The sequence below is a fragment of the Thamnophis sirtalis genome, unplaced genomic scaffold (assembly GCF_051295495.1).
Source record: "Thamnophis sirtalis isolate CommonGarterSnake01/CBP01778 unplaced genomic scaffold, rThaSir2_p1.2 scaffold_3, whole genome shotgun sequence".
NCBI lineage: Eukaryota > Metazoa > Chordata > Lepidosauria > Squamata > Natricidae > Thamnophis > Thamnophis sirtalis.
Window position 1 is genome coordinate 42,182,411 of NW_028261383.1, and position 27,997 is coordinate 42,210,407.

At 47.4% G+C, this 27,997-nt stretch overlaps 2 protein-coding genes across 4 annotated transcripts in view; one reads left to right on the forward strand and one right to left on the reverse strand.

The window, feature by feature from the left end:
• Positions 1-27,997, forward strand: part of CEP15 (centrosomal protein 15) — a 431,988-nt gene that overhangs the window by 52,104 nt on the left and 351,887 nt on the right. The gene's annotated exons all lie outside the window — the stretch shown is intronic.
• Positions 1,473-7,945, reverse strand: FEZF2 (FEZ family zinc finger 2). Of its 3 annotated transcripts, XM_087707807.1 has the most exons (5): positions 7,628-7,941; positions 6,135-7,033; positions 5,321-5,455; positions 4,977-5,109; positions 1,473-2,554 (listed from the first exon to the last, which is right to left on the reverse strand). In XM_087707807.1, exons 2-5 carry the CDS (start codon positions 7,029-7,031, stop codon positions 2,292-2,294), a joined length of 1,428 nt encoding a protein of 475 aa, XP_087563933.1. In that variant the 5' UTR covers positions 7,032-7,033; positions 7,628-7,941; the 3' UTR covers positions 1,473-2,291. The 3 variants fall into 3 exon arrangements, with proteins under 3 accessions (XP_087563933.1, XP_087563934.1, XP_013916408.2); XM_087707808.1 differs by lacking the exon at positions 5,321-5,455 and having other exon boundaries at positions 7,628-7,945; XM_014060933.2 differs by lacking the exon at positions 7,628-7,941 and having other exon boundaries at positions 6,135-7,351.

Sequence of the window (27,997 nt, forward strand, 5' to 3'; positions counted from 1 at the left end):
GAAGAGTCCCGAGGAGGACGTCGTTGTCCCCAGGCACCTTAAAAAAGCGGCTTAATTCCCGCTTTCCCTTGGCCGCTGGGCTGGAGCGACGGGAACTGCGTGGGCGCCGCTGCCTGGTCTTGTGGCCGGAATAAACATCCGCGCATTAGGGAGGTTTGGCAGAACCCGAAGCAGCCAAGCATCCTCCTCCTCCTCCCCTTAATCCAACCCCTTGATTTTTTTTTCCTCCTTTTTTAATGAACATTTCTGGAGCCTGCTGTGGATGATTACATGATTAATATAATAGGTTTGGAGGGTCTGTGTTTCCCCCTCTTAATTTGGGTCATTACTCGGAAAGCAAGCATGAGATCGTTTCCTTGGCGTCCGGGGATTAGAAGAACGGCGGCAAGCGAGGGTGATGGTGGTGGTGGTGGTGAAGGTGATGATAACAACCATCACTATATTTAGGGGAAATCGCTTTTTAGAGAGGAGGGGGGGGGAAGGGAAGAAGTTAATTGAGGGAGACCAGAAGGTGGCATATTATAGCTTCTAATTTTGAGATGAATATCCACTTTAAAGAATAATCGTCTCCCATCGCTTCCCTCCTCTCTCTTCTCTCTCTCTCTTTCTCCCTCTGGGTCTCTTCCCTCCCCAACCACGGATGGAAAGATGCCACCGAGCTGAGAAGCTGTTTCTTTTCTAACCCGGCGACGAGAAAAACAAAAACAAAAACACAGTCCTCCCCGCAACCCACCCACCTACCCACCCAAGAAGGAAGTGGTGGTGGTGGGTGTTAGTGGCAGACGCCTGGAGGGGTTGCCGTCGGTGATCTGCTGGAAGCCAGAATGTTTGACTTCCTCTGTACTGGAACAAATAAATGCGTAATTCAATCGGGCTATTCTCATTTCTCCCACTTAAAGGTGGGGGGGGAATAAGGCAAGGCTGGAAGGACTGCGAAATCTCTCTCTTTCTCTCTCTTTCTCTCTCTCTTTCCCTCTGCCAAAGTGCCTCCCCATGCGAAAAGGTTGGTTTATTGGAATCGCTGGGAGGGGGGGGGAGTGTGTGAGCTGGCCGCCGTTGGGATGCCCTCCTTTCCTCTCCCCCAGCTCTGCCCTGGCTACTACTTGCTAGGGCTGCCCGAGGCAAGGAGAGAAGGCCCAACCGGGCGCTTTTGAGAGGCGAGAGCAAGCGGTTCTTTGGTTCCTCGCTTCTCGCCAGCCTCTCCTTCTCGGTTCACCAATTCCCCCACCCGCCCCTTCTTCGGCTTCTTTAAGATGCGATCCGAAATCGGCCCATTCACAATAGAACAGCCGGGAAGTGTGTGTATGTGTGTGTGTGTGTGTGTGTGTGTTTGGGGACTCACTGGAGCAAGGGCTGGAAGAAGCCCCCCCTCCTCCTCCAAAGACCCCCATGGAGATGGAGAGGGAGGAGGCTTCTCCTAGACCCACCCTCTGCTGGGGCACCCCCCCCCCCCGGTGATCCGGCCTGGCACGGTCGCCCCTCTTCGGCCTTTTGCTCTGAATCGGTCTGGATTTACACCCGAACTCGGCATTCGCGCGATTGCTTCGGAAACTCCTCTCCTGTTTAGCTGAAGCACTTCTTGGGACAACAACTTCTACTGAAAAGGGAGGGGGGGGGAGACGAGAAAGGCCCGTACACACAAAAGGGAAGATCCCCCCCTCCCACAAGGCCTTGGAGGTGGGAAGCTTCGGATTGTTCTGCTATAACTATTAACCGAAAAGAATATACGCCGCTAAGGGTTGAACTGTGGACTTCACTACTTCACCCGTTACTACTAATAAATTGGACCAGAATTGTATTATTTCTTTAAAATTAAAATTAAAATACCGTAGCTTTAGGAGGGGACCTGGAAATACGACTCACATAAAGCGATGTTTATTGCCTGGTAGATGATATATTCCTTAATTAATCGAGTGGACATTAAAATTTAAATTTACAGTCCTCTATATACATATTTGATCGGCCGGTGTATTTTTGTCTTTACAGTTTTGGAAACACTCCTGGAATCCGTAGCAGCAACAGAGTATTAAATTCTTCCTCCCACCCTCCTTCCTTTTCGCAAGGATATGTATATACATACACACATATATACATATATGTCTGCATGTATGTGTGTATCCCTTTTTTAAAAAAAAAATGTTTTTGACACGCATACCAAAAACCCGGGTCCTTCTCTCGGGTTTTGTCTCTGTCCTTTCCCGGCCTTACGGTGGCTCCAAGTCTTGGCTGGCCGAACAAGTCCTCCGCTCCGTCGGCCTTTGCCGAGCGCGGGGTGCTGCGCTCTGCTACTTTTAGCTTGGTCCGGTCCTGGAGAGCTCTTTGGAGGAAGGCACGGCGGCGGCGGCGGCCGGGTCGTGCAGCTTCCGCACATGTTTCTTTAAATCAAAGTTCCGGCAGAAGCCTTTGCCGCAGGTGAGGCACGTGAATGGCTTCTTGTCGTTGTGCGTGTGCATGTGGAAGGTTAGGTTGTAAATCTGATGGAAGGCTTTGCTGCAGACGCTGCACTTGTACTGCTTCTCGCCGCTGTGGGTCAGCTTGTGGTTTTTGTAGTTCCCTGACGGGGGAGAAGCAAGAAGGGAAAGAGGGAGAGGGGGGGAGAGAGAGGAAGAGAAAGACGGAGAGGAAGGGAGAGAGAGAGAAAGAAAGAGAAAGAGAGAGAGGTGGAAAGGGAGGGAGAGAGAAAGAGATGGAGAGGGAGGGAAAGAGAAAGCGAGAGAGATGGAGAGGAAGGGAGAGAGATGGAGAGGGAGGGAGGGAGAGAGATGGAGAGGGAGGGTAAGAGAAAGAGAGAGATGGAGAGGGAGGGAGGGAGAAAGAGAGAAAGAAAGAGAGATAGGGAGGGAGGGAGAAAGAGAGAGAGAGATGGAGAGGGAGGGAAAGAGAAAGAGAGAGATGGAGAAGGAGGGAGAGAGAAAGAGAGAGAACGAAAGAAAGATGGAGAGGGAGGGAAAGAGAAAGAGAGATGGAGAGGGAGGAGGGAGAAAGAGAGAGATGGAGAGGGAGGAGGGAGAAAGAGAGAAAGAAAGAAAGAGAGATAGGGAGGGAGGGAGAAAGAGAGAGGGAGGGAGAAAGAGAGAGGGAGGGAGAGGGAGGGAGAGAGAAATAGAGAGATAGATGGAGAGGGAGGGAAAGAGAAAGATGGAGAAGGAGGGAGAGAGAAAGAGAGAGAACGAAAGAAAGATGGAGAGGGAGGGAGAGAGAAAGAGAGAGAGAAAGAAAGAGAGATAGGGAGGGAAGGAGAAAGAGAGAGAGATGGGGAGGGAGGGAGGGAGAGAGAGGGAGGGGGGTCAGCAAAGGAGAGGCAAAAGAATGTAAAAAACGGCAATTCCCGAAGAGGAGGTGTTTGACTTGGTTCTTGAGTTAGCCGCAGTGGTGGATTAAGGCTCACTGGTGCCCCAAGCACTGTCAAATCTTGGTGCCCCCCCCCTCCTTTGCATATACTGCACAAAACAAGCCAAGCTTTTGGGGGTTTTTTTTCTTTCTCAACTTTGTGGTGCCCCCTTAGGCCTGGTGCCCTAAGCACGTGCTTAGCCTGCTTAGTGGTTAGTACAACACTGGTTAACCAGTCTCAGCGCAAGACCCTGACCCAAGGAACTCGGCCGCACCCCAGAGCGAACCAGCCGAAGCCCAAGTTCAAATGAGCCAAGTTCAAAAAAGCACAAACCCAAGTTATCTCAGAAATGTCCGTGGCTCTGTTGACGAAAGGGACCTGCTGCGGGCCCGGCGTCTGATGCCGGCGGCTGCAGCAGTAGCAGCAGCTTCCCCCACTCCCACCACCGCCCCGCTTTCTTGGGCACGGTTTTCCCCCGGCCTTGTAGGGCTCCGGCCTCTTTTGCGCGGCTTCATTAGAAAGTGTCCTGCAAGGGACAGTCAAGAAGTTGTCAAACTCAATCTCTGTCAAGGCCACGCCGCGATGCCGCTAACGAATTAAAAAATTAGAGGCCGGGTCAGCGTCCTGACCCAGAGCAAATGGGAGAACCTGGATTTGGGGGGGGGGGGGTCGGCCGGGAGTGGTGGGAGTGCGAGTGGGGGGGGAAAGACACCTCGAACTTCACAAATTGTGTCGCTTGAAAGCCAGAGGAATTCCTAGCAAGTTAGGGAGAAACCCTGCCGTGCTCTTTCGGAAGTTTATTCTCCCCCCCCCAAAAAAAAACCCCTCTTCTCGTTTAAGAGAGTTTGGGAACGACGAATGGAAAAACAAAAAGTACAAAAAGACCCTGGCGACCTTCTTCCCTTCGGGGAAAAAAGTTCCTCTCTGCCCGGTTCAATTTCAGGCAAAAAATGGGATTCAGCCCAGCTCCAACACTTTCTCCTTTCCTTGGTTTATTCCGGTGCGTGGAAACACGGGCTTTACTCTCCCACTGACATCAAATGAATTATTCTCGTATTTCGAAGTGCTTTCCTTCTGGCGGGATCGTGCCCCAAGAGGACTGAATTTACTTTCCCGTTTTAATGACAAGTGACAGGGCTTAACTAGTCTTTCGTAGCAACCCAGGATATGCTCCCCTCCTTTCTCCACATCCCCTCCCCCGGGACGCTTGAGGGGGTCACCTTCTGGTAACCTCCAAGTCGGGTCAATTCCACCGCTACATTTTGGAATGCCCGAGACCCCAAGATTCTATCCCGAACGTTCGCGACGTTCTATATGAAGAATCTTCCTCGCCACTGAAAGCCGAATTTTTGTTCAGACGCTTTAAAAAATCGGTGGGAAATTCCCCCCCCCCCCCAACCTTCTTCTATTCTTCCCCACATACATACACACGCAGATCTTTCGTTTGCAACTTGGCGTTCTCCAAAAACAGATTTGTTTTTTTTTCTTCCCCGTTAAGAAAAAAAATAAATAAGGCGCAAAGGCAAAGCTAGCTTTCCTCTCGAAAAAAATAAGAATCGCCTTGATTCTTAACGTTTCTTCCCACCCTTCCCACGAGCTCTTCTGCGATTTAAACGAATACAAGAACATCGCCCGGTCCAAATACCTTTTTGATGAAATCCTTTGCCGCAAAATTCGCAGACGAACGGTTTGTAGCCGGCGTGGATCCTAATGTGAGTGTTTAGCGTGGAACTCCTGTTGAAGGCTTTCCCGCATTGGTTACACTTGTGAGGCTTTTCCTGTTGGTGGAAAGGACAGTTAGAGGCCGTTCTTAAAATTACTCGGGGTATTATTATTATTTTTGCCACCGGAGACCATCGCGTGGCATTTAACCCACTTTCCCTTAAGTGAGTTTAAGACACTTTCCCTTCCTTTTCCTCTCTCTATTTTTAAAGAAAAAACGGAAATACACACCCATCGGGCGGGTATCTCTTTGAAGACCCAGCGTACCTGCGTGTGGATGATTTTATGCCTACAGAGCGTGCTGGCCTGGCGGAAACCTTTCCCACAAACTTTGCACACGAAGGGCCTGGCTCCGGTGTGAACAGGCATGTGCCGGGTGAGATTATAATGGGCGTTGAACACCTACAAAGAAAGACAAGGCAGGGAACTTTTTAGGCCGGAGTACGGAGCTCTCGCCACGTTTAAGCCTTTCTAAACCGGCCGGCCAACTCGAAGGAGAGGGTCAAAGGCTGGGCCTGGTGTTTCGCTTTTAATGCCCCCGGAGCATGCTCTCTTCTTCCCCTTAACCTCGGGGCCGCCTCTCAACCTTTGCAAAAGCGGAACCACGCATGCTGTTGCGGAGTTATGGCTGCCAATCTTAGGCGACCCAGCTATGAGTTATCTGGCCCGCCGAAGATTGCGAGGTGGCCAGGACAACAGCCTGTGTGTGTGTGTGTGTGTGTGTGTGTGTGTGTGTGTGTGTGTGTGTGTGAGAGAGAGAGAGAGAGAGAGAGAGAGAGAGAGAGAGAGAGGGACAACAGCCTGTGTGTGTGTGTGTGTGTGTGTGTGTGTGTGTGTGTGAGAGAGAGAGAGAGAGAGAGAGAGAGAGAGAGAGAGAGAGAGAGAGACCCCGTTTTGCACAGGATGGCCCGGCAGATCAATATAGGAGAGTGCGCTGAACTCCCCCCCCCCCAAAAAAAAATTCAGTCTTCAGCACAAACGCGTAATAATTAGGAAGCGATTGTGGGTCACCTAGAAGTGATGGGAGAAGCCTAAGGGTGGTTCTGAGTTCCCAAAAAGCCGGGGAATAGCGCCCCCGTACCTTGCCGCACACTTCGCAGGTGAAGTTTTTGGGCTTCCCGTCGGCCGAGGTGCCGCCTCCACCGCTTCCTGCGCTTGACCCTCCGCCCAGCTTGGCGTGGTGGTGGGCTTTCCCGCTGGGCCTCTCGACGGCCAGGCTGGAGTTCTCCTTCATCACTTGGTCCAGCTGGCCCGGGAGACGCTCTTTATGCGGGTACTGGGGGTTGGGGAACTTCTCTGGCGGGGCCAAAGCGGCCAACTTGGCATTTTCCAGCAGGAAGAGTTTTTGATGGGCGGATAAGGCGGCTGCGGCAGCCGCGGCGGCGGCTGCGGCCGGGCTGGGGGAATGCAGAAGGCCAGAGGCGAAGAGTTGGCCCTGGAGGATCTCCGACGGGTGATAGGCGGAAGAGTCCAGGCAGTTGAAGTAGTAGAGGCTAGATCCGTTGGCCGGCAGGGCCAGAGTCTGGTGGATGACCTGGGGCTTGATCACCCGGCCGGCCCCCGGCAAGGCGGCTTGACCCAGGGGCGGCGGAGGCGGGAGCTCCCCTTTGCAGCAAGCGCCACAGTTGCTCTTGCAGAAGGCGCCCGTCGAGCCTCCCAGCGCCGCGGCCCCGCAGTGCCGCAAGCTGCCCTTCCAGAGCTCCGAGTAATTGAGCAGCGCCTTGGAGGGCATCTCGTAGGCCGGCAGCGGCTGGACCGGGATGACGCCCGGCAGAGGCGAGCAGAGGCTTAGCAGCTTCTTGGCGGGAGAGTCGCTTGGCCTGGCCTCGAAGGCGGCGGCGGCGGGTTTGTGATGGGGCTCCGAGCCCTTGGCCATGATCCGCTCGATGGAGAAGGCCAGGCTCTTGGCCGGGTTGGCGGCTCCGGTCCGGATGCAGGCGGAAGGCATGACCGTCTCCAGCGAAGCCGACGAGGCCATCTCTACGCGGAGAGCGGGAAGGAAGGGGAAGGAGGACGGCAAAGGTGGGGATCCGCAGCCGGAGGTCGCCCATAAAAATGGACAGAGCGAAAGAAGACGGAGAAGAAGACAGGAAGAAGGAGAAAAAGAAAAAGAAGCGGAGAAGTCAAGCTCAATTCGCCTCGGTCCTCAGCTCAGTCTTGCAGATACATCCATTTTAACAAGCGCCTCTTTTCTTTCTTTCTTTCTTTCTTTCCCTCGCTCGTTTCTCTCCCCCCACCCCGCATCCCCGCATCCCCTCCTCCCATTTACATTCAAATGAACCGGCTGCGCGCAAGGAGGACCAGACCGCTGCTCATTCATTCAGCAGAACGCGCGCCGGGGGGGGGGGGGAGTCGCCGGCAAACTCCGCGAGCCTTTCCGTGTGCGGGATCCGAGACGGCCCGGCTTGGGATATTTTGTGGGGAGGGGGGGAGAATAGGCAGGGCGGCAAGGCTGCCCACCCGGCGGCCTCTTTCGCTTAAGAGTGGTGGCGTGACCCCGAGAGGCGGTGGGGTGGAGGGAAAGGGGAGAAGGAGGAGGGTGTGTGTGTGAGTCTGGCCTGGGGGGTGAATTACCTTTGCCCGACGCATCCGAGCCCCGCAGTGTTAGCCGCCCGGTCAGACCTGGATAGCAAGCATCTTCCTGGACGTCTCTGGCATTTCAAGCTGACATCGCATGAAGTCACTTCAAGCCGAGTGACACGGGGATTTTGGCCACCGTGCAGGCGGGCGGGAAGCGAGAGGGAGGCAGAAAGCGGACGAGGGTTTCTTTTTCTCAGCCAAACGTTCAGCCCAGGTCTGGACGGATGGGAGGGGTGAGCAGGATAAAGGAACTCCCCCCCCTCCTCCTTTCCAATTTAAGGCACACCCTGGATTTCTTCTGCGAGAGCCTTTCCAAAGGGAAGAAGGGGTGGGTGGCTGGGGAAGGGGGGGAAGGGGAGGTGTGTGGGTTGGGAGGGGTGGGGGTGGGGGGGTGGAGAGCGACTTGCAAACGCCGAAGAGTCGTTTTGCATGTGGCAAATTAAGACGGAAAGTGTTATTCGCAAGTTGGGCGCCAAGCAAATCGCGCAGCGAAAAATAAAAAAAATAAAAATAAAATAAAAGCCGCCCAGGAGAGGCGAGCTGAGCTGTATTTATTTTAACCAAAATTGAGAAAAGGAGAGGAGAGGAACCAACGGGGAGGTTCGGGAGTTGAGTTGTCGCTCCTCGTTTCAATTGGGACAGCGCGTCTTTCCATCAGATCTTTTGCAAAAGGAGAGGGAGAGAAAGGAAGTCGGGAGGGGGGGGGGGGACCCAGTCTCAATTTAAGGACCGGCTGACCCGCCTCCCCGCTTTTGGAGAGCAGCTCCTTTAATTGGGTCCTGGAGGCGTAAATACGAATTAAACGCAGGTTGGCATCCAAAGTCTCGCCATTCTATAGACCGGCCACCTGCTTTTGCCAAAGTACGAACGGATCCAGTCAAACCGGCGAGCAAACAGTAAACAAACAAACACACGCCCGACAACTTTCTCTAGCAGGATGAGTTTTTTTTTCCCCACTGGGACGGAGAAATGCCCCTTTCCCCCAAACGCAGGACTGAATTGCCACTGGCCCCTTCGCTCCTTTCCCCTTCCCCACTTTCTTGAGTTTCTTTTTTTTTGTGCGCGTTGTTTGACATTGGTTTCCTTTTTAAAAAAAATCGTAATTACCTGCCTGACGTGTTTTTAAAAAATTATTATTATTATTTTCCTCTCTCAACCTCAAATAGGGAAAATTGCCATTATCAAAGGATGGGGGGGGGATCAGAAGAAACAGAGAGAACCAGAAACTTGAATTAGGTTTGTATGCGGGGAAGAGGGAGGTTTGAAGAAATTGTCCACGTTCCACCTAGCGGGTGGGGGTGGGAGAGAGGCTGCCCCGTTTTTCGGGGATTCAGCCCCCCCCCCCCCGCGATTGGGAGCTGCTTCCAAAACTCCTTCAATAGGCAAGACTCTAAAGCGCGGCGTGGCACCTGGTTTTCTCTTTCAACAATACAGAGACGGATTATTGGGAAGGGAGGGAGGGAAAGAAAGCAAGGAAGGGGGGCGGGGGGAGAGGCTTCCGCAGGAGGCAAAGTAAGGCCTGAACGCCGTCTTACTTTGTAGCTTTTCCATGCTTTAAAAAAAATTAAGAAAAAAATACTTAGGAGGAACCCCGCTTTTTGTCGCTTTAACAAAAGTTGGCTAAAGGGCCGTCCACCATCCGGATCGAGCGGCTGTCTCTCTCGCTTTCACCTGGGGAACAGCATACGAGCCCCCTGTAGAGGAGGCATCGGCCACAACACCAACATCTGTGGGGGGGGGGGGGGAGAGAAGAGCAAGGGGTGACCCTGCTGTTTTCCCTCCCCCTTCCCGTTTTGTTCCCGGATCTTAGACACCTTGCAAAAGAGCGGCGGATGCCTCGGGCGGATAGGATCTGCTTGAAGTTTGAAAAAAAGCGGAGGGACTTTTCATAGTTCCAGAGGGAGTCGCTTCAGCGGTTCGCTCCCTTCCCCAAGTGTTAGAGGGGAGGAACAGCTGTCTGGTTCTCTTTCGCTCCGACGGGATATAAAACATCAGTCTTCTCCTCCCTTTCCCTCCCCAGCGCCCCCTCCCCACAATTTGCGCTGCTAATGCAAGTGAGCGTTCGATTGCTCTCTTTTTTTAAAAAAAGCCACGTTTCTAGCCCTTATGGTGGGAGGCTTTGAAAGAAGCCGTCCACCCTTGCCCTTAAAGCAGCTGAGCGACGGCCGCTTGTCTCGGGTTAGCGCTCGCACCGTCCCGAGGGTCTCGGGTTAGGCTAGTTTTAGTGTGCTGGCAATTCGGCTTACTCGCACGAGGAAACCTTCCGGAGGAATGGCTTGGAGCTGGAGCTGAAGAATAATGCCGCCGGAGGGTTTTTGAAATGGGCCTGGCCTCTAACAGGGCGATCGATGGGTCCCCCAGTTCCTAAAAGTGAAAGATCCCAGGACCCTGCCCCTTAACGATGTGACTTTTAGAAGTCCTCTTGACCCAAAGATCTGGGGTGGGCAAAGAAACACCATAACCTTCCAAAAAGGCCTTCGGCTACTTGGCCATGGATCTCCGTTGCTTTCTGAAAACTCTCTCTCTCTCTTAGAGAGAAGGATTCTCGGAGCGGTCCTGAGGCTTGAGATGGCCTTCGCCATTCGCTAGTTAACGCAGACCACAATTCCCCAAACCCCCAGCCACGCTCAAACGAATTGGCTGCCTGCTATTACAGTCCATTTCCTTAAGAGGTCTGGAAGGAGCCTGAGATCCAGCGTGCAGGGGAGATGATCGATGCCGGATTCTCCCCCCAGCATAAGGAGCGCGCTACATACTACAAATGTTTCTTGCTCGCTGGGATCTGAGCGGGGACCTGAACGTTGGAGAGTTAATTCAGTCGAGGGCCTGAAAAAGACCTTCAGAGACGAAGAATTCTTCCGTGATACGCCTGTGAGCTCAAACTCCAGGCAACTCGTTGTGGTCGGAAAAGAAGGGGGGAAAAAGACCGTCCATAGGGTGGGAGAGATCGACTGGCTTCTTCTTCGGGAGGCTTCCCTCGAGCTGCCGGGAGAGTTAAGATTTGGAACCGGGAGGCGCCGGGGCTCCGAGCAACCCAAGGGGAAAAGGCCTTCCCATTGAATGCCCTTCCCAAGCAATACCCATTAAAGTGGAGGGCGGCGTGTGTTCTCAATGTGGACGGCGAAAACCGAATCTAATTCTCGGAGAGCAGAATTGGGGGCTACAACGAAGAGGGGGGGGGGAGGACACCAATCGCAGCCGATGCCCATGGTTGGCCTTTGGAAAAAGGCTTGTTCAGTGGGGGAGTCTCTCTCTCTAGGCCAGTGAGGCCCATGCCTGGGGAGGGGGCAGTTTGATTTTTAATAGGGGCAATTTGAACCTTGTTTAAACCAAGTTAACGGCCTTTTAGGCTTCCTCCGCGAGTAGAATTCACTTTTTGAACAAAGTAAGAATTATATGTCACAAGGGGCGGGGGGGGGGGAGGCATCATGATTTTAGAGATGTTTAGGTGGGGCCTGGAGGAAAAAAAACGGTTGAGAACCCCTGCTCTAGGCACTGCAGGCAGGACGTCCCGAAACCCAAATTGGGACGGTGTCAAGGAGGCAGGACAAACAGGCCTACGCCCCTCCGGGACCTGAAGAAAAGTCAGACCCCAGAAGTGAAATTCAGGAGGTCCTGACAGGTTCAGGAGAACCAGTAACGGAAATTTTGAGTAGTTTGGAGAACCGGCAAATGCCACCTCTGGCTGGCCCCAAAGTGGGGCGGGAATGGAGATTTTGCAGTATCCTTCCCCCAGGAGTGTGGAGGGAATGGGGATTTTGTAGTATTCTTCCCCTGCCACCCCCCCCACGAAGCCACGCCCACAGAACCGGTAGTAGAAAAAATTGAGTTTCACCGCTGCCCCCGCCTGCTTACTCCAGGTCCCAGACCCAGACTCTAGCTAGGCGGATCTCAACGGGGCCGGCACCTTCCAGGAGCCTCTTTCTCCGCCTTCTCCCCGCTGTCCGGTTCAGACCTTTTGCAGGAGGCCACCGAACTCCTTCGGGAACCTGCGGGGCGAGGGAAGAGGCTGCGGCGGCAGTGGCTTTGGGCTTCGGCAAAGTCTGGGAGCGTCGGGCGAAGCGTTTAATTAGCCGCCGCAGCTCTCTCTCTCTTCTTCTTCTTCCCCCGCCTTCGCCGCCGCTTATCCCGAGTGGAGGGTTGAGACCCCTTTTACACCTCGCCGCTCGCACGTTAATTAATCTCCATCTAACCCTAATTGCAGCTTCGCCGAGCGCCGCTCCAACAGCTCAACCCACACAATAAACACGGCGCGGGGACTTTTCTCCCGATTACTCCACGCTATCACGTTTGAGTCATTAACTTCAGGCCCAGCGAAGGGTGCAAACAAATATTTTGCTGCAAACGAAGGGGGAAGCGAAGCGAGAGGAACGCGCGAGCGAGGCTGACGCGCCCGTTCCATGGGCGCTGAGTCCCCGCGGGGCCCTGAAACCTGTGGCGTTTGGGGGGGGGGCGGTTTGGCTTCCGCTAGCGGCTACTCTGTACCCCTTTCACCCTTCGCGTTCCTTAGATCCTCCTGACGACGGACTCAGCCTTTCCCTCTTCAAGGAAGGGAAGGGATGAAAAAGGGACGAGTTCAACCCAGACCAAGGTCCAGATTCCCCTTCCTGGTTGTCTACCTTAAAGTTTGGTCCTAGCACCAATAATTCAATTTACAGCCATCAAAGATGCTTTAACCAGATTCCGGTCGAGACTAGAGGGTCTCCTTGGTCTCTTCCCGCTGCCTGACCCCTTGACTGATTCCCAAGTCTCTCTCCCGGAGATCTCCCGATCTAACAGCAAACAACACCCAATCAATCCCTCGTCTCGCCGGCTGATGCTGCCTGCCCGGGAAAAATCGTACCTTAGCTCTGATGATAATATCTAGTTTGGGCAACGAAACATCTGCCCCCCTTAAAAAAAAACAACCAACCTCAGAAAGCACCAAAGACCCTGCAAACCGTATTATCTCCAGCTTTGGGACACCCAAAGAGCCCCCTCCCTCCAGGGCGCCTGTCTTAGATTTCACTTTATCCGGACCCACCGACCGCTCCCTGGCAAAGGATCCCCCCTCCCCACGCGCTCAGAGATCTGGTGAGCTCCCGAGAAAGTCATTTCATACAACCGAGTCGGAACGCTACCGAAGAGTTTGGGAAGCGTTGGGAAACAACTACTACACCCGAGTTAATGGTACGGATGGATCGAAGCGCAACGCTTGGGAGAGCAAAGAGGGACAAGTGCACCGTGTGAACCCTAGCTCTAGTATGGGACGTTTGAAGTGCTGGCATTCTATAGGCTCAATCGCGGGGAGGAAGCCCAGAGGACGAGATCCTGGTGGAGAAAGCTCGATTTCGGGATGTCGAGCGTGGGAAACCTCTTAAGTATCCTAAAGGGCTCGATGTGGGGGATTAGAACAAACCATCCTCGGACTGGGGGGGCGGGGAGAAACGTCATTAAATTTTGCGTCAATTTATTTCGACTTGGAGGTAATCTCCGTCTCTTTTTTTGCGAAATTCATTTTCGTTCTTTCAATGGGTTGGTGGGGTGATGGTGGTGGTTGAGTTCTACCACCCTTCGCTGTGCAAAAGGAGACGCCGGTCCCTCACCCACTCCTTTTGGGTAAGGGCATTTTGGATGAAAAGAGCGACGTCTTCTGAAAGATTCCTATCCGCAAAGAATATTTACAACCCCCCCTCTCTCTCGTGTGTGTTTGTGGAGGGGGGGGGGCAGAAAGGACTTTCGGAGGTTGCCGTTTTGTCACTGGAAGGGCGGAAAAACAGAGGTGGGGTGGGATGGGGCGGCGCAATAGCCGAATGGAAAGAAAGTAGGGAGGAATTAAGCAAAGTCCGCTTCCTTCAGGCGGGAGATGCAAAAATGCCACTGAACGCAGCAGGGATGATTGGCCTATAAAGTAAAATGAACGGCAGGAGAAGGAGGACGCCCGAAAAGGAAACAAGGGGATGCTAAAAGGAAGAGAAAGGGATCGTAAAAGTGGAGGAGGGGAATTTATTTGGACAGGGTTAAGCAGACTTAACGCTATGGCCAATCTAGACTGCACGCTAAAAAGCAGAGACATCACCCTGCCAACAAAAGGGTGTATAGTCAAGGCTATGGTTTTCCCATTTGCAATGGATGGCTGTGAAAGTTGGACCATAAGGAAGGCTGAGAGCCAAAGAATGGAGGCCTTTGAACTATGGTGCTGGAGGAGACTCTTGCGAGTCCCTTGGACTGCAAGGCGATCAAACCGGTCAGTCCTAGAGGAGATCAACCCTGACTGCTCTTTAGAAGGCCAGATCCTGAAAATATTTTGGCCACCTAATGAGAAGGAAGGACTCACTGAAGAAGAGCCCAATGCTGGGAAAGATTGAGGGCAAAAGAAGAAAGGAACAACAGAGAATGAGGTGGCTGGATGGAGTCACTGAAGCAATAGGTGTTAGCTTAAATAGACTCCAGAGGATGGTAAAGGACAGGAAGGCCTGGAGGAATGTTGTCCATAGGGTCGTGATAGGTTGGACATAACTTCACAACTAACAACAACAGGGCATTCAGCAGCCATCCTAGCTGCCTTTGGACCAGCTTGCCATTCTCTCCGTGCTATTCTTGATTGACCAAAATCCAATCTGAATCGGGCAGAGTGTGTGTATGTGTGCCTGCCCTTTGTCGGGTTGCCTTCCCTTCTCCTCCTCCAACCCTCCTCTGATGGAGAAGGTGGGGAAGGAGGACCTCTTCGTTGCCACCACCCAGCAGAGGAGCCCAGCAAGGCAGAGAGGAGAATCTGCCTCCTCCTCATCTCTTCCCATTGTTTGTCTTTGGCCTCACCGTCCGTCCCCCCCCCCAGCCTTCTTAAACCGCCCATTCTGAAACGGTTGTCTCTCCTCCACTAAAAGTGCTTTGGGTCCCCGCACGCTCCCGCTTCGCTTTCTAATAGGATAACTTGCGAGGAATCCAGCGAGTGGAGGCCCAAACATTTAGAGGAGGGAGGAGGGAGGAGGGAGAGACAAGGCTAGCCTTTCCCCCACTGGAACTCAGGTAAGCTCAGGCCAAAATTAATAAAAGTCATAATTTATTTGTCAGTACACAACATACATACAATGAGATTGGTTGGGCGCCCTCCCCCCAACGCAATACAACTCACAGTGAAGACAGAAAATCCCTAACCCAATAAATCATATTACCAGACACTCGGTCCTATTGCACCAGTGAGAACAGGTTACACGTTGCGCTAGCCCTGCAAGTCCATCGTACTACTTAGTAATGATGTTATTTCGCATTCCGGAGTCTGACAGCCCACGAAAAAAAACTGTTCTTCAGCCTGTTTGTGCGGCTGGCTATGCTTCTACATCTCCTTCCCAATGGTAGGAGGGTAAAGAAGTGCCCTCCAGGATGTGAGTTGAGTTCAAAGGGACTTCAGTCTACTCTCCTAGACCTAGAAAGACCTGCAACCTTCCGCTACAAAAAAGGATCTGGTCAGATCTGCTTCTTTATCTGTCATCTCCAGATGCCCACTGAGAAGGAAAGATTGCACGGAGAGCAGGAGCTAAGGCGCAAGATCCGAGGCATTTTGGCCCCTGATCCCCCTGCCTGCTTCCCCACCCAGCGTGGGGCACTTCCCCCCACGGTCTGCCTGGGTGGGGACTGGCAGACTGATCGCAGCCAGGGGTCTCCAACCTTCACAACTTTAAGACTTGTGGGCTTCAACTCCTGGAATTCCTTAGCCAGCAATTCTGGGAGTTGAAGTCCATAAGTCTTAAAGTTGCTATGGTTGGAGACCTCTGATCTAAGCAACCCCCCCCCCCCCCGACGCACTTGCAACGCTCTTAGTCATGTTCTGAAGTTGTTCTTTTATGGCCCTTTTAACTCAGACCTAGAAAGGCCCTTGGCTCGGCCGCCGGGAGGAGGAGGAGAGCTCAGTGATCACTTCAATGAAACGCCCAGGGAGAAAGAGTCTGTTTTCTTACAGGTGGTAGGAAAGGGCTTGGGAAAGAAGGGAAGAAAGTGGGACATCTTTCCCCACCGGTGGTCATCAGGATGTGCTAGGTTATCTTTTGATTCACCCATATTATCTAGACAGAAGTTGTTCTGGCAACTGGAATTCTTTTTGTTTTGGTCCAGTTGGCCATGACTCAACTTTGATCTGGATGACTGAGAATCTTCATCTATGTATTTCACCCAAATGAGTATGGCAGTTCCAGCTGGATGAGGATGGGATGCAGCCCCACAGAACTGTCGAGAATCTGGTTAGCAAAACTCCTCTTAGGCTGACTTGCAAGTCATCTCTCTGTCACTTCCTCTGCTCACTCTTGGGCCACCAAGGTGATCTCAGGAGATCTTTTAAATGCAGGGTTTCAAGAATGGGCATAAACAGCTGGTCCAGTCATTCCCAACCCTCTCCTAGAGAATCTGGTTTTACATAATATAAACTTTTAGAGTCTGCTTTCTATGGAATATGTTTACTCCCACAGTTAGTCAGTCAATTAGTCAGTCAGTCTCTGTCTCTCTCTGTCTGTCTCTCTGTCTGTCTGTCTCTCTCTCTCTCTCACACACACACTCCTACAGATCTTTATTAACTTTTGACACCATGCATTAAAATACAAACTAACCTAAAAGGGAAAGGGAATGACAAAATATACAATAAAACAACTTCTTTTATATTTTATTTTATTTTTGTTTACATTTTTATCTCTGTACAGTTGTATTTTTTTATGATTGTAAGCCATCCAGAAATTACCCTGAGGTAAGATGGACTGCCAATCAATTTTAAAAATAAATAAGTAAATAAAACTCATCGGTCTAAGTTTGAAGAAATGACACCATCTATATAATATCTTAAAGATATAATTTAATATCTTAAATTATAATATCTTTATAATCTGCACACAAAAACCAGCATTTATTAAATGTTCTATTACTTTTCATCTAAAAGATAATGATATATCACATGTAAATAAGTTTATATTTAAAAAGCTTCAGTATTTCTGTAGCCAAATCTAATTCCTGCAGCTTTTTTGGCCAAAGTTTTTTTTCTGGAAGTGATTTGTCATTGCCTCCTTCTTAGGGCTGAGGGAGTGGGACTGGCTCAAGATCACCCAGCTGTTTTCTGGCCTAAGGTGGAACTATGGTAGACTTCACAAGAAATAATATAGCATGAACATATATGTATTGTAGGAGATTCTAATGCAATAGTGGATGTAGACTTGGACTATAAATCTAGCAAAAAATAAAAAAATAACACCCTTTTTTTAAATAGTGGAAGAATTAGGTATTTGAGATGCTTTTGGTGAGGAATCTACCCTAAGAAAGACCAATTCATGTTCTACTCAAATAAACACATGTCCTGGTCTAAAATTGATATGATGTGGATGTCAACTGAGCTGATGCACAATATACAAGAAATAAATATTGAAATGAGTATTTGGACAGACCACAACCCAGTAAAAGTTCTATGAAAGGAACAAAGAAGTTAAGATGGACAATGAATCAAACAATATTGAAAGAAAGGGAATTTAAACAATTTATGAAAAGAGAACGGGGCTTTTTCTTGAAAGAGAATACAAAGGAAGAAACCTCACTGCAGAATGTATGGGATAGAGCAAATCTCTTATGCTTTCCCTTAAACCTATACATTTCAGGTCAGAATCAATTTCATTTTGTGTAGCGAAAATTGGCTTTGTAAGCTTCTTCACCATGATCCTGTTCCAAAAGGGATATTTTTCAACTCATACTGCAGCAGTCAGCCAAAAGAAAAAAAAACAGCTCATCTAAGGCAATGGCAAGGCTCCAGTTTGAGAACAGGGCAAAGGGTTGAAACTTTATGGATCAGTTGGTGTTAGATCCCTAAATGTTACATACATTTGTTTAAGAAACAAAGAATTTCTGACACATCCAAGGTCTGGAAGGGAAATATATCTTGACTTTGCAAAAGAACTTGCTATCCGTTTAGTGAATAGATTCATAATTGCCCTAAATCATGGTTTACTCATCAACTCAATCAGTTGAGTAAACAAACCATGGTTAAGGGCAACTATGAACCTATTCGAACAACACACCAAATCATAAATCCCTGTTTACATGTCACAGGAATCATAATTCCTGGCTTACAGGTCGAAGTGCCTGGCTTCACAGAGCTCAATATATTGTAACCAAGCAGATCACCTAAAAGCTTGATGTGATGAGGGAAAGCATTAATTTTCTCCCAAAAATCCAGTTTATATGTTGTTTGCCTTTTCTGCAAGAAGCACTGAAAGTTTCTTCAAACAGAAGATCAACTAGATTTCAAAAGAAAACCCAAACGGACATAATAATAATAATAATAATAAAAAAGTTAGCTCAGGCACTGCCATTAACCTCCATTTTCAAGAAAAAAATGTCAAAGCTAAGAATGGCACCCATTTCCTTCCAGCAAGTCTATAAAACATGACGTTCCAGGGCTGTGAATATATGACTGCTAGAAACCATAGGCAAGTTCACAGAGACCTCAAAAAAAAAAAAAAAAAAAAAAGAATAATAAAGTGGGAAATTGCAATTTAGGCCATCAGACTCAACCCCCTATTCAAGGCAGGAATCAAGATTAAAATACCCCCCAAAAGATGGACTGTCTAAGGATTCATTTGAACACATTCAGAGAAAAGCCAACCACCTCTTCTGGAGAATTAGTTTCATTGCTGAATTGCTCTTACTGTTAGGACAGTTTTGAATACTCAAACTACGATTTGTTTTGTGGCAACTAAAATATTTTATTCCTGTCCTGCTCCCTATCACAAAGAAGAATCCATCTTGGCCTTTTTCTGTCCAATTTCTTTTCAAGTATTTAGAATAGAAGAGCAGAGTTGGAAGGGACCTTGGAGGTCTTCTAGTCCAACCCCCTGCTTAGGCAGGAAACCTTATACCATTTCAGACAAATGGTTATCCAATAATTTCTTAAAAACTTCCAATGTTGGAGCATTCACAACTTCTGGAGGCAAGTTGTTCCACTGTTTAATTCTTCTAATCTATTCTATAAGTGTAGACTGGAATGGTAACCATCATTATTAGCATGCAGGATCCTAGAGGAAGTAATTATTTTGAAGACTCCCTCCTATTATGAATGTACTGCAAATTCAGCAATAAACTTTATGTGTTATAAAAAGCAACCTTCTTGTCAATCTGATTCCATCCAACCACCTGGCTTGTCTTCCAGTCAGAAAAAAAATAAGTCATAACATGTTTGTTTATTTCAGTGACTGTCTCTCTTGCATCGCAAATGAGCCAATGTGTCTATGATGGGCACAGCAAAATAATCTTGCCTTTTGCAGTGCTTGCCCATCTCTCAGCTTTCAGCGTCTTCCCATACAACCACAATCTTATTTTTGTACTTCTGGCACCTGTTGTTGACTTAATCTTCTGACATGTTCAGATTAGAGTTTTCTCATCCCACTGTTGTGTGTATTTAATCAGTTTGATCTACATATTAGCCTGCTGCCTCTGTCTAATTTGTTGCTCAGTGTTTTTCTTTGTTTTGACCCAAAAAGCCACTTTCATCCTGGCAGAGGGCTTCTGCAAAATTGCATGTAATCTCTGCATTTCATTTCCCGCAAAATTTCTTGTTATTACACCAAATTTACACCAGATTTAGAGGCTCAAATCATTATAAAAGAGTAAGGATGGAGGATGAGACTCACTACTCAGTACTGCTTATTTGGAAGATGAATTAAAAAATGAATCAAAATGAAAATGAATAAAAAATATAACACTTCAACTATGAAATTAAGACTGGGGGACAAATATTTATATAGATAAACAGGTATGGGAGATGACCAGACTGAGTCTGAGGGAGGGATCAAACACATCTTAAGTCACAAATCCCTGTGCATCTGCAAGAGATCTAAATCCACCCATCTTGAATGCCTCTCTTATCTCCTGCGCATTTCCCTTGACTGTTAGTTGGTCAGATTCTTGTAGAGAACTTAAGCTTGCAATAAATCTTTATGCTCATTTGAACTGCCTGAATCTCCTGATTTCCCCAGTGCAGGGATGGAATGCTGCGGGTTCACAGGGGTTCAGGAGAACCTCCAGCTAAGATTCTGTGCAGTTCGAAAAACCCTCAAATCCCACTCCTGGCTGGCTTCACCCACCCAGCCCCTCCCTTCCCAGGAGTCATGATGTGGCGTGTTTCGGATGCAGGTAAATTCAGGGCATGTGTAGAGGCTCAGGGAGGGCAAAAAATGGGCCTACTGGAAATTTGGGGAAGCCAGAAATGGGCCTGTTTTGGCCTCCTGAGGGCCTCTGGAGCCTGGGGAGGCCATTTTCTCCCTCCCAGAGGCTCGAGGAAAGCCTCTGGAGCCCAGGGAGGGCAAAAATGCTCCCCACCATGGTGAAGGAGGCTGAATAGGCCACACCCACCATAGCCATACCCACCCAGTAACTGGGCAGAGAAACTCTTGCTGACATTTTTGAAGCCCACCTCTGCCCCGGTGCCTGACAATATAGGCATTTATATTTGATTATGAGAGTTTACTCATGACACAAAGAACTGAAAACTTCAGTTCATAAATTCATCAGCATTTTGACCATGTAGACTTGTCTTAAATAATTTTCTTATTTTTGCTCTCAACAGAAATCAGAATCTTTTACTATTTATTGTGGGCATGCTAGGAATCTTGGGATCTCAAATCCAATCCATCAAGGAAAAAAAAACAATTGGGGGGATGCCATTATGTCCCTTTCTATATACTTCTATCAGATATTCTATATTCTGTCAAATAATCAAGAGCATTCATTGAGTTCAAAGCTCAGAAGAGTTTATTATTACTACCTCTACACAAGACTTTGGTCAACTAAGGGTCAAAGCTACCTTGGGAATTGATAAGGGTCAACTGGAATTCACTGGGGTGGGGGTGGGCCTCTTATGGGAGTGTAAAGATTCCAAACTGATGACACATTTAACCCCACCCTCCTGCTCAGCTTGCTCTTCTCCCACAATTTCCCTTCAAATACTTCATTAAAGCTGCATATCAGTTTGTTGCTAAAGCAGTAACAATTTATTTCCAGAATTTAAATAGCAAAGGCAATCAATTCATTCCAACCAGCAGGAAGACATCAGAGAGAGAGATTCTAGATAATTTGATTTGTGTTAATACCAAAGAGCAGGTTCTTGTGCAATGCAGACAGAATGCATGTTTTCAGTATCGCATGTTACATTGGATTTCTTATCATGAAGATGCTGCTGGATACATTGCTCCTTTGCAAAATTTCATTTCGGCTGGACTATCTGCTTCTTAGCAATAGCAATAGCAATAGCAGTTAGACTTATATACCACTTCATAGGGCTTTCAGCCCTCTCTAAGCGGTTTACAGAGTCAGCATATCGCCCCCACAGTCTGGGTCCTCATTTCACCCACCTTGGAAGGATGGAAGGCTGAGCCAACCTTGAGCGGGTGAGATTAGAACTGCTGAACTGCAGATAACAGTCAGCTGAAGTGGCCTGCAGTACTGCACCCTAACCACCGCGCCACTTCGGCTCTTATAGCTTTCTTGGAGGTAAGTATTTATTTTCTGAATGCAGTTCATTGATACAGGCATCCTATATCAGTGTTTCTCAACCTTGGCAACTTTAAGATATGTGGGACTTCAACTCTCAGAATTCTTCAACCAGGGGAGTCTGGGAGTTGAAGTCCACCTATCTTAAGTTGGCAAAGTTGAAAAACACTGTTCTAGATGGTAGTGCTTGGGCAATAAATTGTGTTTCATCTGCTCACATTCCATGACACTTATTTTAACTTATTAGGAGTATAATTTGTGAAAGGTGTATCTTTTTGATCAGAGCTTTGGATTAACTACTTCAAAGATTCTTCTCAGTTTTACTGGCAGGGCCAAGACTTGAAATCATATCAATATTGGAATCTTTGGAAAAATACATATTTTTGTTTAATTTTAGTTTGTTAGGAGGCACAGGTATAGTAACATCAATTTTTTTTCATTCCTCCTGTAAAGCTATAATAAATTATGGCATTGTTTTCCTATTATCTCTCTCTGCAGGAAAGGATGCATGCACAGAGCTGTCTTTTTTTGGCATTTTTTGATTCATGGCAAGAGTTGTCTCCTCTCTTCTCTTAACCTCAGGGAGGATAGCTTGTGGGTTTTTTGGCACGATAGAGAGATGGTGTGCCATTGTCATTTTCTGGGATAAAGCACTATACTTAAAAATAATTTCAGAACACAGTATTAACAATAAGGGAATGTCAGAAAAATAACTTTCTCCGTGTCTTATACATTGTCAGCACTCACAGGGATGAATGAATAATGTTAGCATTCACCTTATTCTGTAAATTCTAACAGAGTAACTAAAGATCCAACCAGTATCTTAAACTTTAGAGGGGTCAGTAACAGTAACAAAGTTGGAAGGGACCTTGGAGGCCATCTAGTCCAACCCCCTGCTCATGCAGGAGACCTGTACTAGGGATTTGAACCGCTGACCTTTCTGATCGACAAGCTCAGTATCTTAGCCATGAGCCACTTAGTCAGGCTCAATTTTAACAAACTCAGAGAGAAAAGGGGAAAACAAGAAGAGTGGGAAATACTGAAAAATATTGATCATAAAAGCCTAGTCCAACACAATACCACTAAAAAAATAAAAAATCCAAGAAGAAACAAGCATGGTTGCCCAAAGATCTCTCTGATGAACTGAAAGACAAAAAGGATAAGTACAAAAAAAAAGGAAATAGGGACACGTAACTAAGGCAAAATATCAGCAGATATATCAGATAGTCTGAATCTGTAAAGATGAAGTCAGGAAAGCAAAGGCACAGAATGAACAAAGACTGGCAACAAAAGTCAAGGACAACAACAACAACAACAACAACAACAACTCTGCTGTTGCCGGTTCCAAGCCCGGATGAGAAAGGAGGAGGGTTGGGATCAGGTTGGCAACCTGACCCCATAAAAAAAACCCGCCAACCCATATAACATGGCGAAAGAAACAAATAAAAATTCTATACCGCATTGGTCGTTACGCGGGTTAACAAGGGCCGTGGCGGATGTTGAGGTCCCTGGGCATCTGTCGACAAGTGGGCTACAAGTGGACCAGCCAACAAAACAACAAAAATCAAAAAAATCCTCTGATGATGCCAAATGTAGACTTTGCAAAGAAGCTGATGAAACTGTTGATCACATACTCAGCTGCTGTAAAAAAATCATGCGGACTGATTATAAATGCGGCACAATTCAGTAGCACGAATGATCCATTGGAATTTGTGCAAAAATTATAATATTAAAACAGTAACAAATTGGTGGGAATATCAGCCTGAAAAAGTCACCGAAAATCAGATGGTCAAGATCTTGTGGGATTTTCGCATACAAACGGACAAAATACTGGCACATAATACACCAGACATCACACTGGTTGAGAAAAATAAGGTCACAATCATAGACATCGCAATACCAGGTGATAGCAGGGTCGCCGAGAAGGAACATGAAAAAATCGCAAGATACCAGGACTTAAAAATCGAAATTCAACGACTATGGCACAAACCAGCAGTGGTAATTCCAGTGGTAATTGGCACACTGGGTGCTATTCCAAAAGCACTGGAATTACATTTAAAACAGTTAAAAATTGACAAAATCACCATCAGTCAAATGCAAAAAGCCGCACTGCTTGGATCTGCACGCATATTAAGAAAATACGTTACGACGTCCTAGGCCCCTGGGTGGGGCCCGACTAGTAACCAATGCCAAATCCGGCGAAACAACTGGCCGCTGTGTTACAATTGTACAATAATAATAATAATAATAATAATAATAATAGTTTCTTTCAACATATAAATAACAAGAAAAATGTCAAGGAAACAGTTGGTCCACTAAAGAGAGAAGATGGCAAGGAAGTAACAGGCAGAAGAGGAACTCATCAATTTTGCAGATGACACTAAGCTGGCAGGAATAGCCAACACCCCAAAAGACAAGCTCAGGATCCAAAAAGATCTTGACACAGACTTGAACAATGAACCCTATCCAACAACATGAAATTTAATGTGGAGAAAACCTAGGTTTTGCACCTAGGTAGGAAAAACCAAAGATACAAGTACAGATTAGGTGAAACCTGGCTCAAAAGCAGTAACTGTGAGAGGGGCCTTGGAGTCCTAGTGGACGATCACTTAAACATGAGCTTGCAGTGCGTGACAGCAGCCAAAAAAGCTAATACGGTCTTTGGTTATAGGTATAAGAATCAGAATCACACGAAGTATTAATATTGCCTTACAAATCCTTCGTAAGACCCCACCTGGAATATTGCATCCAGTTTTGATCACATTACAAAAATGACGTTGGGATTTTGGAAAAAGTGCAAAGAAGGGCAACTAAGATGATCAAGGGCCTGGAGACAAAAATATATGAAGAAGGGTTGCAAGAATAGGGTATGGCCAGTCTAGAGAAAAGAAGAACTAGGCATCACATGCCGTATTTGAGGGGCTGCGACAAAGAAGAGGGGGGTCAACTTACTTTCCAAAGCACCAAAAAGCAAGACAAGAAACAATGCATGGAAACTAATCAACCTGGAATTAAGGAGAAACTTCCTAACAGTGAGGAGAATTAACTAATGAAACACCTTGCCGCCAGAAGTTGTAGGTGCCTTCATTATTGGAGATTTTAAAGAAAAGACTGGACAGCACCTATCTGAAATTGTGTAGAGTCTCCTGCTTGAGCACAGGGTTGGACTAGAAGACCTCCAAGGTCCCTTCCAGCTCTATTGTGATTGAAAGATGATTATAAAGCTCAGACTTTTCCCTCTGTCCCGTTCTTTACAGGCCGTTCTCCAGTTATGACAACAATTGGGATAGGGATTTCCATTACTAAGTAGTCATGAAGTGATCAGCACCTTATTTTACAACCGTTTTTGCTACAGTCAGTAAGCGAATCTGGCTTCCCCAGTGACTTTTCTTGTTGGAAGCCCACTGGGAAAGGCAAAGGACAATCATGTTACCCCGGACACCGCAACCATTGTAAATACATGCCAATTGCCAACTGCCCAAATTTTGATGATGCAACCATGGGGATGTTGCAGCAGGTCTTAAATGCAAGGTTGTAAGTCATTTTTTCAGCATTGTTGTTGAAAAATGTGTATTTCTCTTGATGGATAAAGAAATATATAAAATCTCAAATTTGGCACAACCTTTTGTGATGTTGAAATGACCTAATAATAAATGCTTCTATTACAAATCGTGAAAGCCCCACACACATATTCCGAGCATTCATGGATTTCTTCCCACAGAGAGACTATTGGACACCTTGCCCAGTGATGGGATTCAAAAATGTTTACTACTGGTTCTGTGGGTGTGGCTTGGTGGGCGTGGCTTGGTGGGCGTGGCAGGGGAAGGTTACTGTAAAATCTCCATTTCCTCCCGATCAGCTGGGATTCGGGAGGCAGAGAATACATGGGGCGGGCCCAGTCAGAGGTGGTATTTACCGGTTCTCCGAATTACTCAAAATTTCTGCTACCCATTCTCCAGAATGGGTCAGAACCCGCTGAATACCACCTCTGACCTTGCCCCTTTGCAAAATTGCAGGTTGGATGAACAGCTTCTTCGAAGTAGGTGTATATTTCCAAATGAAGTTAATTGACTCAAATGTTCTAAATCAGTGTTTCTCAACTGTGGCAACTTTAAGATATGTGGACTACAAGTCCCAGAAATTTGCCAGATTGCATGCTGCCAAGGGAATTCTGGGAGTTGTAGTTCACATATCTTAAAGTTCTCAAGATTGAGAAACATTGTTATAATCAGTAGTGTTTGACCAGGGCTGTTAAATTCGCGGCCTGCGGCCCGGATACATCACATGCTGACCACACCCACACCCGGTTTAGTGAAGAGGAAAAAAATCCTGCTATATCACATGACAGCTTGACACCCCTGTGTTTGACCAATAATGCTGTTTCATTCCTTGACACAATTACTGTATTTTTCTGACTATAAGACGCACCAGTGTATAAGACGTAGTAAGGTTTTGAAGAGGTAAGTAAGGCATAAAAGTTTTTGTCCTCCCTGGCAGCCAGGGAGTACTCTGCAGGCTTCAGCAGAGCTGAAGGAAAGGCAAAAACGCTTCCGTTTTATGAAAAATGGTTTGTTTATTGCAAAAACAGAGACATTTTTGCCTTTCTCTAGCCCTGCGGAAGCCTGCAGAGTGCTGCTGGGGGATAAGGGAAGGCAAAAACGCCTCCATTTTTGCAAAAAATGGCCTGTTTTTCGTCAGTTTTTTGCAAAAATAGGATGCGAGGGTGGGGCTTCAGTACTGAAAATAAGGAGCATAACATTCTAGTTTTAAATGGCAGTGGGGGAGAAATTAAGTGTGTATGTGTGTCACTAAGGTGACAATACTACTGTATTACACTACCCAGATCCTTTAGGCCAAGCACCACACAGTTTGTGCAGCAGAGAGCAGGGCTGCTGCTGGACTTTTGAAACAAATTGGATTAATAAATGGTGACATGTGTCAATTTGCTTGCATTTCCAATCTCCAGGCCTCATGAATTAAGACCGTAGAAGAAAGAAAGCTTAGCGCAACTTTCAGAAGATGAAAGAGATTTTGACAGAGTCAGGCATGGCACTACTGCCATTTGTGTGTGGCTCAGCAGGATCTCAAAAGTGGAAGTCCTCCAGTACCAGCAGTGGAAGAGAAAACCAGAGGTGGTTTTTTAAAAAAAAGATAATCCAATTTTTCTACCCTCCAGGTTCTGACAACCTAAAAAAAGTAAATATGTTGCATCAAAAGGGACAATATCTTCATTCCAAGCGCACTGAGCTAACGAGTGTGATTTCCTTAATTTATCCAAGGGTAGTCAAAACTTCCGCGTTCTCTGGAATATTTTTAGTAAGGATCTGGGGGAGGAAGAGAAATCAGTCAGGCAATTTGGAAGCAAACTCAAACTTCTGTTTTGTTAACTTTTAATGCTCCGGGTTTGAATATTTTATATTTCCATTTTTACAATGTAAGGAGTCCACAGTCACTCGACAGTGAAATGGGTGGTATACAAATTTAATAAACAAGCAAGCAAGCAAGCAAGCAAGAAAGAAAGAAAGAAAGAAAGAAAAAAAGAAAGAAAGCAAACACATAACTGAGAGCTGCAGCAGGGGTGGGTTTCTCCCAGTTGCACTGGTATGCCAGAACTGGTTCGTGAAATTTAGGGTACTTTTTGGAACCTGTTCCAAAAGGAAGGAAGGAAGGAAGGAAGGAAGGAAGGGGGAGAGATACACACAGGAAAGGAAGAGATACACACAGGAAAGGAAGAGATACTCACAATAGCAATAGCAGTTAGACTTATATACCGCTTCATAGGGCTTTCAGCCCTCTCTAAGCGGTTTACAGAGTCAGCATATTGCCCCCAACAACAATCCGGGTCCTCATTTCACCCACTGCGGAAGGATGGAAGGCTGAGTCAACCCTGAGCCGGTGAGATTTGAACAGCTGAAGTAGCCTGCAGTGCTGCATTTAACCACTGCGCCACCTTGGCTCTCTCACAAGAAAGGAAGGAAGGAAGGAATGGAGGGAGATTGAGAGAAAAAAAGAGAGAGACAAAGATAGAAAGAGAAAGAAAAAAGAAAGGGAAAGGAAGTGGGAGAGAGAGAAGAAAGAAAGAAAGAGGTGGAGAGAGACAAAAGGAAAGAAGAAAGAGTGAGTGAGTGAGAAAGAGAGAGAGAGAGAGAGAGAGAAAGAAAGAAAGAGAACTAATGACCCCAATTGAGCCCAAAATTTTGGTTGCTAAGCAAGAGCATTGTTAAGTGAGTTTCACTACATTTTCCAAGTTGGCCATGCCCACCCGGTCACACGCCCACCAAGCCATACCCACCCAGTCACATGACCACCGAGCCACTCCCACAAAACAGGCCACACCTACAGAATAGGTTCTAAAAATTTTGAAACCCACCCCTGGGTAGCAGCCACATTCTACAGTGGGAAAAAAATAGAATAATAGAATAATTTTAGCCATACAGTAAATGAAAGGTCTGTCCAACCAAATCCAATTAATTAAATCTGATTCGCTTTTCATTTGCCAGTTTACAGCTGTAACTAATTGGCAGCCTTTGAAGAGATTCTAGGAGAGACAGAGTGTGGTCAGCTTGTAAGAAAGGAATTGGAACCAAATAATTGTATTGCTCTAACATATGCCAGTAAGACATGGACACTAACTTCACAATCGATACAAAAGCTACAGGTGGCACAAAGAACCATGGAAAGATAGATGCTCGGCATTACAAGACAAGATAGAAAGACATGCAGTTGGCTTAGAGAACAAACAAAAGTATACAATATGCTCAAGAGAGTAAAGGGATTGAAATGGAAATGGCTGGTCACACAAGAGCCGAGGTGGCACAGTGGCTAAATGCAGCACTGCAGGCTACTTCAGCTGACTGCAGTTCTGCAGTT